This window comes from Mesoplodon mirus, assembly GCF_964341445.2.
Source record: "Mesoplodon mirus genome assembly, chromosome: 2".
Classification (NCBI taxonomy): domain Eukaryota; kingdom Metazoa; phylum Chordata; class Mammalia; order Artiodactyla; family Ziphiidae; genus Mesoplodon; species Mesoplodon mirus.
This window is the reverse complement of record NC_138977.1, coordinates 115,196,949-115,211,831: the sequence shown is the minus strand read 5'-3', so window position 1 is coordinate 115,211,831 and position 14,883 is coordinate 115,196,949. Positions and strand designations below refer to the sequence as shown.

The window sequence follows — 14,883 nt, the reverse complement described above, 5'->3', positions numbered from 1 at the left end:
TGCTAATAGCAAACTATCAGAAAGAGAAATTAAAGAAACAACGTCATTTACAAGTGCATCAAAAAGAATAAAGTACCAATGAATAAATTTAACCAAGGTGGTGAAATACCTTTACACTGAGAACTATAAGACGTTGGTGAAAGAAATTGAATGAGACACAAATGAATGGAAAGATATTTTGTGCTCATAAGATAGTAATCAAAACAGTATGGTGTCTGCATAAAAAAGACGTATAGATCAGTGGAACAGAACAGAGAGCTCAGAAATAAACCCATGCATAGATGGTCAATTGATTTATGAAAGAGGTGCCAGCGTATACAATGAGAAAGGACAGTCTCTTCAGAATATGGTGCTGAGGGCTTCCCTGGTGGCACAGTGGTTGGGAGTCCGCCTGCCAGTGCAGGGGACACAGGTTCGTGCCCCGGTCTGGGAAGATCTCACATGCCGCGGAGTGGCTAGGCCCGTGAGCCATGGCTGCTGAGCCTGCGTGTCTGGAGCCTGTGCTCCGCAATGGGAGAGGCCACAACAGTGAGAGGCCCGCGTACTGCAAAAAAAAAAAGAAAAAAAAGGAATAAATCTTAACCGTTTTTGACAACATGGATGGACCTTGAAGGGATTATGCTAAGTGAGACAAGTGAAAGACAAATACTATATAATTTCACTTTTATGTGGAATCTGAAAAACAAACAAACAAACTGAACCTATAGTTACAGAAAACAGATTGGTGGTTGCAGAGGCAGGGTGTAGGAGAGGCAAAATGGGTGAAAGTGGTCAAAAGATACAGTCTTGCAGTTATGAAATTAATAAGCCCTGGGGATATAATATACAGCGTGATTACTGTAGTTAATAACACTGTATTGTATATTTGAAAGTTGCTAAGATAGTAGATGTTAAAAGTTCTCATCACAAAAAAAATTGAAAGTATGTCTGGTTGTAGATGTTAACTTGACTTATTGTAATGATCATTTCACAATATATGGAAATATCAAATCATTCATCTAATATAAAGTTATGTCAATTATATCTCAGTTTTTAAATATTTTAAAAAATTAAGTGCTGACTATTAAAAAAAGAAGCATTACCACAAAGAAGTACAGGCCCAGATGGCTTCTCTGGTCAATTCCAGCAAACATTTGAGAAAGCAGTAATACCAATCTTAACCTCTTGCAGAATCCTTCTCAACTAATTTTATGATGTCAACATAACCATGGTCCTAAACCATGAGAAAGGCCTTGCCAGAAAATATGTTATACACTAATATTCATCAAGGTCATAGATGCAGAAATCCTCTACAAAATACTAGCAAACCAAATTTATGGATATATAAAATCAATAGCATATTATAACTAAGGTGGGATTCAACAGTAGTTAATGTATTCATGAAAGTGATTAATGTCTTTCTCCATATTAAAAGACATAAAGGGAAAGATTACATATTTTAATTGATACTTTTAAAACATTTAAAAAATAAATCTTGTAAATTTGTAATGTAGGGAACTCTTTAATCTGATAGCTGCTATCTGTAAAATGGAAAACCAGTGAAATATTGAATTATTTTAGTGTAATGTTAAATAAAGGGGCGAAGGTGGGCACTATTAGAATTAAAAAGTGAATTTAGTAAAGTTAGAACTCAGTATAAATTGTCAGTTATATTTCTATATATTAGCAAAAAGGAAACATAAAATAAAAATGTCTAACTGAGTCTACTTATATTGGTATAATACAACATCATGTACCTAGGAATAATTCTAATGAAAGATATGTAAACCTTTCCATAGAAAATCGAAAAGCATTTTGAAGGAAATTAAAGGTGACCTAAACAAAAGAGGGATATACAGTGTTGGAAGCCTGAATATTATAAAGATGGCAGCTCTCTCCAAATTGATCTGTCAATCAATGCAATTGTGATCAAGATCCCAGCGGGTTTTCTTTTTGTGTGCATGAAAATTTATGTCTATTCTGAACATTATAGGAAATAGAGAGGGTCAATATTAACAAATATAACATTGAAGAAAAGAACAAAGTTGGGGCCTTTGGCTACCAGATATCAAAACTTATTTTGATGGAACAGTGGTTAGGATAGTATGGTATTAGCACAGGCGTAGAAAAATAGGCCAAAATAGAAGAGAGTTCATAAATACCTCCACATGTTAGTAACTTGATTTATGATGGAGGTGGCAATGCAGTACAGTGGAGGCAAGAATTATCTTTTTGTAAATGGTGCAGGGTCAACTGAACAGCTGAATGAGGGGGAAAATGAATCTGAATTCCCTCCCTAGCACCATATACCCAGAAAACCAATACCTAACAGATTGAGGTCTCAGGTAAGAGTTAAGATAATAAATTTTCTCAGAAATAATGTAGGAGGATCTTTTCAAGACAAAAAGCACCAGCAATGAAGGAAAAGATGGAGAAATTGTACCAAAACTAAGAATGTCTGTCATCAGAGTTACCATTAGGAGATGGAAAAGACAGGACACAGACTGGGAGAGAATACTTGAAAAATATAAACAATTCTGGGAAATCAGTATGAACAAAAATAGACAACCTAATAGAAAAAATGGGTAAAAGACTTGAACAAATAGTTCTTAACAGCAGATATATTCGAAATATCCAAAGCATACGGAAAAATGCTTCATTACAGTAGGCTTCAGAGAAATGCAGATGAAAACTGTGATGAGGTATTACTACACACCCACCAGAAGGTCTAAAATTTAAAAGACTAGAAGTATTGTCAAGATGTGAAGCAAGTGAAACTCATACACTCCTGATGAAAGTTAAATGTATACCACTGCTTTAGAAATCTCTTTGGCAGTATCTGCTATAGCTAAATATTTATAGATCCATGACCAAGAAATTCCACTCCTGGTATATACCTAATAGATATATATTCCTGTATGCACCAAAAGATATGTACAAGAATATTCACTGTAGAATTACTTGTAATAGCCCTAAGCAGGAAACAACCCAAATGTTCAACTGTTGAATGGATAAATAAATTGTGACATATTCATACCATGGAATATGATAAGCAGGGAAAATGAATTAATTACTACTACATGCGACAGTGTGATGAATCTTACAAACCTAATGTCAGCTAAAGGAGGTAGATAAAAAGAGAACATAGTCTATATTTCCAAATTAGAAAAGTAATTAATGGTGATAGAATAATAGTTAACTATGGAGAGAGCATGAAGGCAGCTTCTAGGTTGTAGGTTGTATCCTATTTTTAGTTTTGGGTGATGATTACATGGGTTTGTTTATTTGCTGGTACAATTTTGTGAAGCTATATACTCATGATTTATATATTTTTCTGAATTTGTATTTACTAAAAATGTGGGCCCTCCAAATCATAGTTTTACTTTTAGAAAATTGAAACGACTTCATTATATTTTGAATCCTGGAACACAGTGTGCAAATTTTTCAAGTTTTCCCCCCAATCTTAATAATAAACAACCTGTGTGGTGGAGAATTACTTATAGGGTAGAGTAGATTTTGTTTTTCACTTTTCTCTAATTTATTATTTTAAAAACCTTAGCAGGGTAATGGATTGTAGGTATGTATTAAATATTTCAATTACTTTTCTTATGTTATGCTTTGATATTAAGAACTTTATATTTATGTCGGATATTTTACTGTTGTGTCGTAATTATCTAGAAATTTATCTATGTGAAAAACCGGACATGCTATTTGAAAAACAAACTAAATAACATGTTCGATATCATAAGAATCTCTAGGTTCATTTTACATTCTCTTATCTTGATGTTAACACATTGTATTAGGTGGCACTTACCATAAGAAATAGTCTGGTGAATAATTCCAAATTAAATAGAGACTAAAAATCTGAAACAAAAGAGAAAAAAGATGATGTATCTTGTTTTTGACATACATAGTAGAGCTTAGGAGAGTGGGAATTTGAAGTTAAAGACCCAATTTCAAGATCAACCTCACCCTTTTTTTCCAAAACTTTGTTGCTGTTGTTGAGGAAAGTGTGTAACACATTTATATGTCATTTTTTCCTCATGTATAAAATACAGTCAGTAAGATTACATGTAAAGTGTTCAGCTCAAAGCCTGGCACATAGTAACTTCTTACTATATGACCTATAGATTTAATAACATTCTTTACGTTAAACAGTAAAATAAGCAACTTGGAAGAAGCAGCCAAACTCATTTTTATAGGTATGGAATAGTTCATGTTTTGTGCCCTAATTTATAACTTCTATATTAATTAAATATATTTAAAATTATTAAAATATACTAATTAAATGTACATATTAAAATATGAATACAAAAATGGAGATGTCATGTGAATGTTCCACCTTTCATATGATATAATTTATAATTAATTACTTTTGTATTATGTTCTTAACTTCTTTCCTCTCTGCTTAGTCAAGTTGCTATTTAAATGACTTTTATTTTCCTTAATGGAAATTGTGTTTTTATTTGAAAATAAGTTTGCTCATTTGTTGGTCTTAAAATAGTTAATGCAGTTTCCTACAGATGGTAAAATATTTATTTTCTCTAAATTAATGGAATCAGTATGTTTTTTAAAAATCCCACATACTTGGATAAAAAATTATTGGAATAAGTACTCATTTGTCTTATATGCTTTATGGATTTGGTAACTGTCTAAACTATAAAATTGGTCAAGTTCATTGTGAGCTTTATATTTCCCTTCCTTGATTAGCTTCATATAAATCATTCTCTTCTGCACTGTTTGTAGGCATTTAATTAAATAATTCTTGTTAACATTCATAAGAGATGTGTCATGAAATTACTCTGCATCGCTTATGCATAATTACAACTTGATTGTACTTTATCAGTCTTTTAACTCTGTGGACCATTTGTCTTGTCTTCTGTGTTTAGCTGAAAATTCACCCCCAGCACTTGCTGTTGCTAAGCCTTTCTTTGGGTATTTGGATACTGAGTCTGTTATATTATTGCTAATTCCTGCTGCTTAAAAAAGTTTCACTTTTGTAATATAGATTATTAAAGAGCTTCTGTTACTAATACCAGGAACTGTGACTCTTGATTAAAATTTCTCTTTCTTCTAGGAAAATCCCACAGCACTTTATCTTTGCACTGATGCAGGTGTGTGTGTGTGTGTGTGGGTATGTTTAACATTTTGATGTGAAAGTAATGATGGGATAATAGAATGTCTTTGTTAATCATTGAAAAAGCATGGCATATCCTGGTTTCCTGATAAACATGAAAGCGAAATCATTTCACATTTCCTTAAGTTATTTTTCATGGAAGAGAATAAATATAAGAATTTGTCCTTTTAAAGGTAGAAAAGTGAATGATAATTATATTATACTGGACATGACTAAATGTTTCCCTGTGCCCCAGGATCTAAAGAAATAGATTCATCACTTTAATAGGTTCATGCTTAAAATGAGGACTTGAGCTTTGGGTAACAGCTAAATATCTTGAAAACTTACAGTGAAAACCAGGGCTTTCCATTCATTAAAGTATTCTTTCTTAAATAACAATGTGTTTGTAAATTCAGAGGTTGGGGGTAGGCTTAGAAGAGATTTTTCTGAAGACTAAATAAATTATTGATGAAGCCAAAATGCTCTGTTGTAAGTAATCTGTTGAATCTGTTGAATCTCACTGGGCCTTCAAAACATCCCACGTGTGTATTTAGGTTGATATTTTTATATCACTTTATAGCTTTTAAAAAGTAATCACAATGTATATGCATCTTATGCACATTTCCTTCTAGAAGCTTGTTAATAAGGAGTGGAGATTCTTAGTTATGGCGAAGTAGCATGAGCTTTGGACCTGATTAATGAATTTTCTAAAGAAAAAAAAATTGCAAGTAAATGTAAATGCATGAAGAGTCTGAAGCAAACCTCACGTTTCACTGATCCCCAATCATATGTGCTGAAGAAGGGAGGTTGGTTATGGAAACTTACCTTTGAGAGAGAGTATATCCCTCAGTGTTGAGATTTTTAAATTCTGATTGATTTGCTAGGAATCTTAGGGCCTTGTAGAGGCAGTCGTTGACATATGGCTTTTTATTCTGTTTTACACTTTGGATATAATTATATTCACTTAATTTTTAAAGAGTCATATAATGGTTATAAGACTAACATGCATTCATTAATAAATACATTTTAAACAATACTTGGATTCTGATGCAATTTCAGAATTATTTGACAAAGCATGCCTTTTGTTATACTGTGAACATTTATATAATGCTAGAAAGATTGGGCTAAGAGAAATTTTACTTCTATTTCATCAGAGATTTATAGTTAGATGCTGTATTTCTAAACTGATCTTTTTCGTTAAATACATTTTTATAGTTAGAGGAGAATAGTGGTTCCTAAATCAAAGGCCTGTAGGTTTGAGAATTAGGTAAATGTTCACATTTGCTTTTGAATATATTAGATTATTGTTATTTCATGTACCTGGTACATATTCAGCCTAATGCCTTTTGAAGTTCTGATTAGTAAATTAATTGAAAACGTTTGTTTGTTTGAGGAGATTAAATGTTATTAATTAAAAGTTTGGATACTGTTTCGTATCCTTCAGAATTGGAAGTAGGTTTTGGTGCAGGGACCACATTTCACTTTATTTAAATGACAGTAATTAAAACCTTGCTAGCTACTTATTTGTTTGCCTGTTACTATTTTGGCTTTTTCTTTCCACAGAAAGTTGATGTGAAAAAATGGGTATGTGTTTCCACGTATTTACAAAGAGATCGTGATATAAATGGGTGCATGTTTGCTGTTGCCTCTAATCTTTTTGTTTTGCTTCCTAGTGTGGCTGGTACTATGAGTATTCAAAATAACTGCTCTGTTGTAATCAACACATATTTTACCAGTCTCCAGTTAGAACCTTTATAAGTTTCTAGTTTTCTTCTTCTGAAATGGAATCTATTAAAATATTCTCTATCCCTGGAACATTATAGTCTCTATGTAATCAGCTTTATCGTTATGATAGGCTTCTGGTCAACGAGAAGGCTTTTATTATTAATATTGTGTATCTTTTACCAAAAAATCTTGACTGTTTAATCTTAGAATCCTACTGCTTAGCTCTCATATTTTTCCATGTGCTATAGGAAAAGGCTTTATACATATTCATACAATCTTAAAAAGTGAAGGTGAATGAGAAAATATCACAAAGAAAGTTAACAGTTCCAGATTCTGGAGGCTAATTTGGAGACCAACAGTGTGACAAAGTGTGAAGTGGCCAAATTATGTTACTATTCTTTTTTTTTTTTTTTTTTTTTTTCCTGCGTTACGCGGGCCTCTCACTGTTGTGGCCTCTCCCGTTGCGGAGCACAGGCTCCGGACGCACAGGCTCAGCGGCCATGGCTCACAGGCCCAGCCGCTCGCGGCATGTGGGATCTTCCCAGACCGGGGCACGAACCCGTGTCCCCTGCATCGGCAGGCGGACTCTCAACCACTGCACCACCAGGGAAGCCCTATGTTACTATTATTGGTCTCAGTTTCTTCAACTATTGAGAGAGAGGGAGGGAGGGAGGGAGGGGGACAGAGGGAAAGGGAAAGATCCTTCCAATTCTGAACTCCTTGTAATTCTGAGTGGAAATGAGAGTTTCACCAACATTGATGTTCCTGATTCACTTTGTGTGCAAAACAGTGAAGCCCTTCACTGTTGTGTTGTTTTGTTCTTATTTGCCCTGTGACTTGGTATGATGAATCAGCTAATACTGGCTTACTTGATGGCTTCATTTTACTTTCATTATTTTCCCTGATTCTGGGATGCAGTTCCGCTGAGGCAACATCTTGAGACTTTTGCTGTCTTTTCAGTAGCCTTTCACTTGTGTTTCCCAAACAATTGCCCTGTTTTCTAAACTTCTTTCAGCCCTTTATACTTAAAGAAAGTTTTGTTTATTAAATTTACCATTTCCATGATGATGACACCCATGTATGGATTTTTGAGACCTACTACTTCTATGTTATAACTCTGGAAATAATTTTAATTCATCATCTGTTTCTTCATAACTAAGCTATTAATTTTGTTCAACTCTTTCTTTTTGAAATTTCCTCTCTTCTCTGCCTCTCGTTAAAATTCTGATCTGAATTCTTGTCTTGGGAATGGAAACCTGTTTCTAAGAACATGTGTTTCACCTTTTTGTGCTCCTTCCCCAAGATTAGCCATCCTCAAAGAAGTCCCTGTCTCATCTTTTTATCCCTTCACTTCCGTTCCAGTATTCCTGTGCTGTATCCAAATCAGTAGTTCTTGAGCCAGCCACTCAAGCCACTTTAGTTCCTTTGGAAATAGAATATTTAAATGAATAAACCCCCTTTCTACCACTGTCTAGAAGCATCCCCATTGTTTCCTCTGCATTTGGTTGCTTTTTTGAAGTGCCTTGCTATGTGGATTTTCTCCCTCTCATTTTCATAGGGATTTCTCATCTCAGAATTTATTCTTAGTAGGTTTATTTGCATACCTTTACCTTAGAGATTGCTTTCTAGTTCTGAGAAAGTATTGGAGGTAACATTGAGCTGACAGTCATGCAGTTTAGCTCTGTGACTCACTTCATAACCTATGTCAGCTTTTTGTGGGCATTCGTCTCGTCTCCTTGTTTATAGGATTAGAATCTGGGCTAGCCCCTTCTGGTTCTAAAATATTACTGTTATGTTAATGATAAGACATATCAATGCTGAAATGTACCTTCATTGAGATATCATATAATGAAAATATCCAGCTGGATTTGCTCTAGGTAACTGATAATCACTATATGTATAGGTCTCAGTAAATTTTAGATTTGAGCTGTTTCTTTCTTTGAAGACCCATATAGGTCAAATCTTATGCACTTGCCATAGGGAGCTTGAAAGTCTACTGTCACAGGTAGAATTTGTTACCTTTTTCTGTTACTTGCAGGGTAACAGAAAACAGTTTAATCCCCTGCCTACCTACCTGCTCTGGGGGCTCATTCTCCTGTGTGCCCTGGGTTAAATTAGGACGGGTTCTATGTTTTCTCATAGACAGTGAAACACCCCCCCAGCCATTTCAAGTCACACAAGTCTCATTTCAGTAATTAAAATGCCCAGTCCTGCGTAGTGGAGCACTCTTGATGTTAATTCTAGTTAAGGGTCTGGGACAGCTCAGGCCTCTCCCGGCAGGAGCCCGGAGGGGGCGGGGGGTAGGGAGGAATCTGCATCTCACTTCCCTCTGCCAGTTTCCACACACGCCTGGGCATTGCTTGCGGCTTCTGACCCTCTTAGGGTGTCCTGGCAAGGAGAAGAGGAAAGTTGAGGCAGGTCTTCTTTGATGAGCCTGTCATTCATCGGGCTGGTCAGGTGTTTTCAGCTGACTTTCTCTCTGGGTAGTTGGGAGGTGACCAGTGGAGATTCTGTCATGGGAAGCCTCTGAGCTGGGGTTCTCTTGCTGCATCCACATGCCCCATCCTCTAGCTGATCAGTGGTGATTACTTCCTCATCCCTGGTCTCTTGGTGGCATTGAAGGCAGTCCCAGGCTAGCTTCATCTAGTGTGGCCCCCATTTGCTCTTGGCAGTGTGGTCACTTCCCAGTTGTAACGTTACTCTGCTGGGACACAGGTATCCCTGAAGCCACCCTTTCTAGGCTTGAGCTGAGGGCAAGCTCTGGGGAAACAGGACTCCAAGCCAACCAACACCTCTCTCTAAGAAACCATGTCTTTGCTCTCCAACCTCTCCTGATAGACTGGAGCTGGGGGCCAGCTTAGGGCAGCAGTTGGATTTTCAGCCACCTGCTTTGGTGTCCCTGTTTGGGTGGTATCACAGTGTGATTTGGAATATGAGAGTATTTGCCACTACTTTGTTCTGAAACAGGTGTCCTATTTTAACACCCCGTTATATTTGCTTGTCTACAGAACACAGGTGACAACCCCAGATTGAGACTTTTAGAAGCCTTATAAAACTTAAATATATTGAAAATTAGATTTGCTTCTTTATAAATTTTCTCATAGCATCATTCTGGGAACTTCATCACATGTCAGTCAATCTCTCTCTCTACCTCCCCTCCCTTCCACCCTCTAGCTGTTTTCCAGTGCCTCTTTGAGCACCTTTGGGCATTTGTGTTTAATCAAGAGCTCATTGAGTAATCAAATGCTGCTCTTCATACTTCAAGAGCGAATAACATTTGTGAGTTCTGGATTAAAACGTGATGAATTGTTATTTCCATCTACTCCACCCTCAGCCCTCTAGCCCCCTAACCTCTAGCATTGGTTTCTAACATGGAGGCCTGGGATTGCAGTCATGGATGGAGCTGGGGACAATAAAGGGATGGAAAACATTGTCATATTGATGTATGTGAAGCATTGTCTGTAGACCAAATTATGTCTCATACATATTAAAAAATATGTTGATGCTGTTGGAATTATTAAAATACAAAATCCTTTCAAATGTTTCTGAGAGTAGTTTTAATAATGCATTTTTTTGTGCAGCTACTATGATGTGAGGGTCTATGAAGTGCTCTCATGTTATCAAGATTCAATCATGTTTGAAATGGTTTTGAAAAAAATATACAGAATCTTCTATATCCTGAAAAAGACAATTTTTTCTAGGTAGGTGGTGCTCTGAGTATAGGGCAGGCTTTATAGGTCCTCAGGTCGTTATGATCCACATACTCTCTGTAGAGATCAATTTGTTGGTTTTTGATTGAGAGAAAGGTGGGAAAGGAAGAAAGCCCTCAATAGCTTTTCTACTTCATGTTTTAGGCATTCATGCAGCTCAGTGATTTATAAATGTGTCACAGAGATAAAAGATGAGGATTTATAGTAGCTTATCAGAATTGTTTATTTTCCTTTACTCTTCTAAAGAAGAACTGGATAATTATATATACATATATATGTCAGACCCTTACACATGAGAGAAAAGACAGTCCATTTAGACACTATCTGTAAAGAGTTGATAGGTTGAAAAAGACAACAGTTACTCCCAATCTGCCCCCAAATTATACTGAGTTCTTATAAAAAAAATACCAGCATACACATATCACTAGCTGCCAGTGATGGTCATTAATATGAATAATGCAGGAGCATTGCCACAGGCTATATCATTATATGTATAATTGCTTTTTCATGGGCTAAAAGTGGAACCCTCTTTTAGATGCTTTCTGGGCCCACCATCAACATGGCTGTCAATCAGTTCAGTCTTGAGTATTTTCAGTGGGGAAGTCTTAGAAAGTTAAGCATTTACATAGGATATCTTCATCATAAGAGAAATTGTTGAGGTTTTTCACAAAGATATACCCACATATGCTATTAGATAGTATATATTGATATATGTTTGGAACTTGGAATTGTTAATCTTAAATTTCTTTTGCCCTCCAAAATTCTGGGGGAGCATGGTTAATTTTTAAAAAGCCACCAACAGGGCTTCCCTGGTGGCGCAGTGGTTGAGAGTCCGCCTGCTGATGCAGGGGACACGGGCTCGTGCCCTGGTCCGGGAGGATCCCACAGGCCGCGGAGCGGCTGGGCCCGTGAGCCATGGCCGCTGAGCCTGCACGTCCGGAGCCTGTGCTCTGCAACGGGAGAGGCCACAACAGTGAGAGGCCCATGTACCGCAAGAAGAAAAAAAAAAGCCACCAACAAACCCAAGTCTTTAGTGGTGAAATATTTTTTCCTTTTCTCAACATAATGAAATTTACCACATGTATCCTCACTCACAAAGGAGAGAAGACCAGCTGGAGGATTATGGAGAATCCTAGCATCTTGATACAAGGAGAAAAAAGATGACAAAAGAGACTTAAGTCTGATGGATATTTGGTGTGCAGGGTAGGACATTTCACTGCCTCAGTGGAAACTTCATGTTAGGACTCCAGAGGCAAAATTTTGCCCTAGTCTCTCAGATTGTTCTATTTGATAATTCTTTTTTAGTAGCCCCAAAATGTTTATTTTGTTGCTTTGTTACTATTTCCTTATCTATATAATTTTTAAGAAGACATTTCAGCAAAGCTTCTTTTAAAACTTCTAAGAAAGGCCCATTTATAGAGGAATTAATTTTTGTAATCAGTTTTCATTTCACAAACCTGAAATAGCAGTGAAAAAAGATCCAGGTTTGAACTGAAAGGCAAAATTATGGTAGAGGAAGTTTGTACATCACCTCAATTTCTGTTTCTTTCTTTGTACCAGTAACAGATGGAATATAATTATGCAGTCTCTTGATGTCTGATGTTTGATTACAATTTTCAGACTAAAGTATTGCTATTTGATTTGTTTTTCTACTCGTAATTATTTGCATATGCTAAGAAAATCCCTTAGGGCTTTCAGATCTACTAGATCAAGTGACATATGCTTATAGACCAAAGACTTCTGCTTCTTTTTATCGTCCATTAGACTCCCAGGGCCATCTTTGAGTTAGAACATAAGGATTGCTGTTTCTCTTCCTGGTTTTCATGTTAGTCTAGCATAATGGGGGGGGGTGCTTATGTCCCCAACTCTTGCTCACATTTGAAGCTTCATCTGAGTTGTCCATTCTGAAGTAATTAAACTAAACCTGGGACAATGAATTACTGCCACTCTTAGTTTTGCCCTAAAGAACTAAAATTTCCCACTTTGTGTTTCTGTGTCAGTTGATTATCATCCCCAAATTTCTTCTAAGACAGAAAGTACCATGCCTGGACTCTGTCTTTATAATTATCCATCTCTGTATCTTGTCTAATGAAATTTTAGCTCTTAAATAATTGATTTCCGGGCTTCCCTGGTGGCGCAGTGGTTGAGAGTCCGCCTGCCGATTCAGGGGACGTGGGTTCGTGCCCCGGTCCAGGAGGATTCCACATGCCGCAGAGCGGCTGGGCCCATGAGCCATGGCCGCTGAGCCTGTGCATCCGGAGCCTGTGCTCTGCAACTGGAGAGGCCGCAACAGTGAGAGGCCCACGTACCGCAAAAATAAATAAATAAATAAGTAAATAAGTAAATAGTTGATTTCCTTATTAAACTTATTGTAAGCATAAAAATGATACTGCTTTACACCTAAATTGAGGCTGTTTCAATATTTATCTTCATGCATGAGTTTCTTTGCTCTTTCTATCACATCATCAACTTGTAAAGGATTTTAATTTTCATTCTTTTTCTGTTGCTCTTTATCACACTTAAGCAGTGTCTACATTGAGATTAAAATAATATATTTTTCCTTTATATATTAATATATTTTGACTTCTTCTTTGCCCTTGAATGATCCCTTTTGAATATCTTCTAATGTAATAAGCCAGATAGATGGACCAATAGATGATTTGTACAAAAAGTTAATCTCAATAATGCCACAAATAATCTTTCATGTTCCTGATTGTCTTGAAAATAATGCGTGTCTGTTACATCTGTTCTTCTTTCTCATTCTATAGATGGCCATCTTAGTTTTTGCTAATTTATAGTGTTCATTTTATTTTATCCTGTATACAGATTACTCTTCTCTGTGACTTGTTCATCCTGTATTCACACACAACTAAAAATTATGAAAAGCAGACCTCAGTAACTAGATGACTTTTTTTTTCTATTTTCTACAATTCTAAAGTAGTTCAACCTAGGTAACTGACAAAATCAGGCTGAAGACATTTCTGAAAGAAAAATCTCTAAAACCTAAAATCAGTTAAAAACCCCAAAATCTCATGAAGAAAGTATCTATTATAAACCATTTTCTGTAGCAAAATTTTGGATTTTTGTTTTTCTTTGAATTAAGGCTTAAATGATTTTCCCAAATTCCTCAGTGATATCTGCATCACTAGTGGTCACAGGTAGGCATGTGATTAGTCAGTATCAACAGGGAGTAAAGTTCCTTGATATCATTTATCTTGATATCATATTAGCTACAAAAATGTACACAGCCTATATTTTCTAAGCTGAGAATGAAACAGTTCTTTACAATTTTTCCTTAACATTATAATATTGAAAATTAAAAAAATCAGTCATAATAGAATTGCCATTTAGTAATATACATATATTACTATGTTTGTATGTTTCAGGGAAACAAGTGTGGTATTTAACATCTATGTTAGAAAGCTTTCCCTTGCTGTTTTCTTTAAGACTAATGTGGATGTGTGTATTTTTTCCTCTGTAGGACGTACATGCACCTGACAGCTAAATTTAGCCTTAAGTTTGGAAACATACTATCATTTTTCCTTCTTTGCTCTTTTTCATCTGTTTACCTCTCCCAGGAGTAAGAAGTCAAAGAAACTTTATGGGTCTAAAGAAAAAGGAAGGAATATATCAATATGTACATATTATGTTTTGTAGAAGAAAAAAAGAGCTGTTACAATGTAAATCATGAGAAGTGGCTGAGTCAAGAGAAAAAGAGAAAAGTTTTGTAGTTTTTCTTGGAAATTCACATATCACAATATGTAGTATCTAAAGAATTGCTTTTTGTCATTTTTGCATGAAATATGGGCAGCTCATCACAGCATATTAATTGATGGTCTACTGTACCTGTTTCTAATCCACTATTTTTACTTAAGTTAGTTGGGTTGCTGTTTATATTATGCATTTTTATGCAACAGATGAGACGAAAAATTTTTTAAAGCATTGTTAGAGTATAATTTTAAGATTATACCTTTTTTTGGGTCCTTAAATATGCTGTAAATTGAATCACGCATTAAAGTTAAGTAGCATGTTTTCACAGAAAAGAAAGAACTAATGTAAAAGCATTCTAAAAAAGAGTTTTGCTTGCTACACCTTTTCTCTAGCATGTAGTTGATATTAAATTTTGTTGTGACAACACAGTGAATGTTTTTTTGTTTATTGTTCATGTAACTCCATTTAGAACAGTGGAGTCTAAAAATAAGATATTTTAAAATGTCTTTGAAATAATGTATATTTAATATTTTCTCTCTTTTCCTTATGCCCCTACAGAAATTCATGATGAAGGTGAGGCATTGGATCATCTGCTGTATATGTAATACTTTGTATGTTTTGTGTTTGGTTACTCATATTTAA

At 35.6% G+C, this 14,883-nt stretch overlaps 1 protein-coding gene across 2 annotated transcripts in view; it reads left to right on the top strand.

The window, feature by feature from the left end:
- The window catches only part of RYR2 (ryanodine receptor 2), a 729,440-nt gene that overhangs the window by 281,229 nt on the left and 433,328 nt on the right, over nucleotides 1-14,883 (top strand). For both annotated transcript variants that reach the window (XM_082634943.1, XM_082634944.1), the window contains exons 4-5: nucleotides 6,659-6,679; nucleotides 14,800-14,814. In XM_082634943.1, the coding sequence (XP_082491069.1) occupies nucleotides 6,659-6,679; nucleotides 14,800-14,814 (36 nt within the window). The remainder of the gene's footprint in view (nucleotides 1-6,658; nucleotides 6,680-14,799; nucleotides 14,815-14,883) is intronic.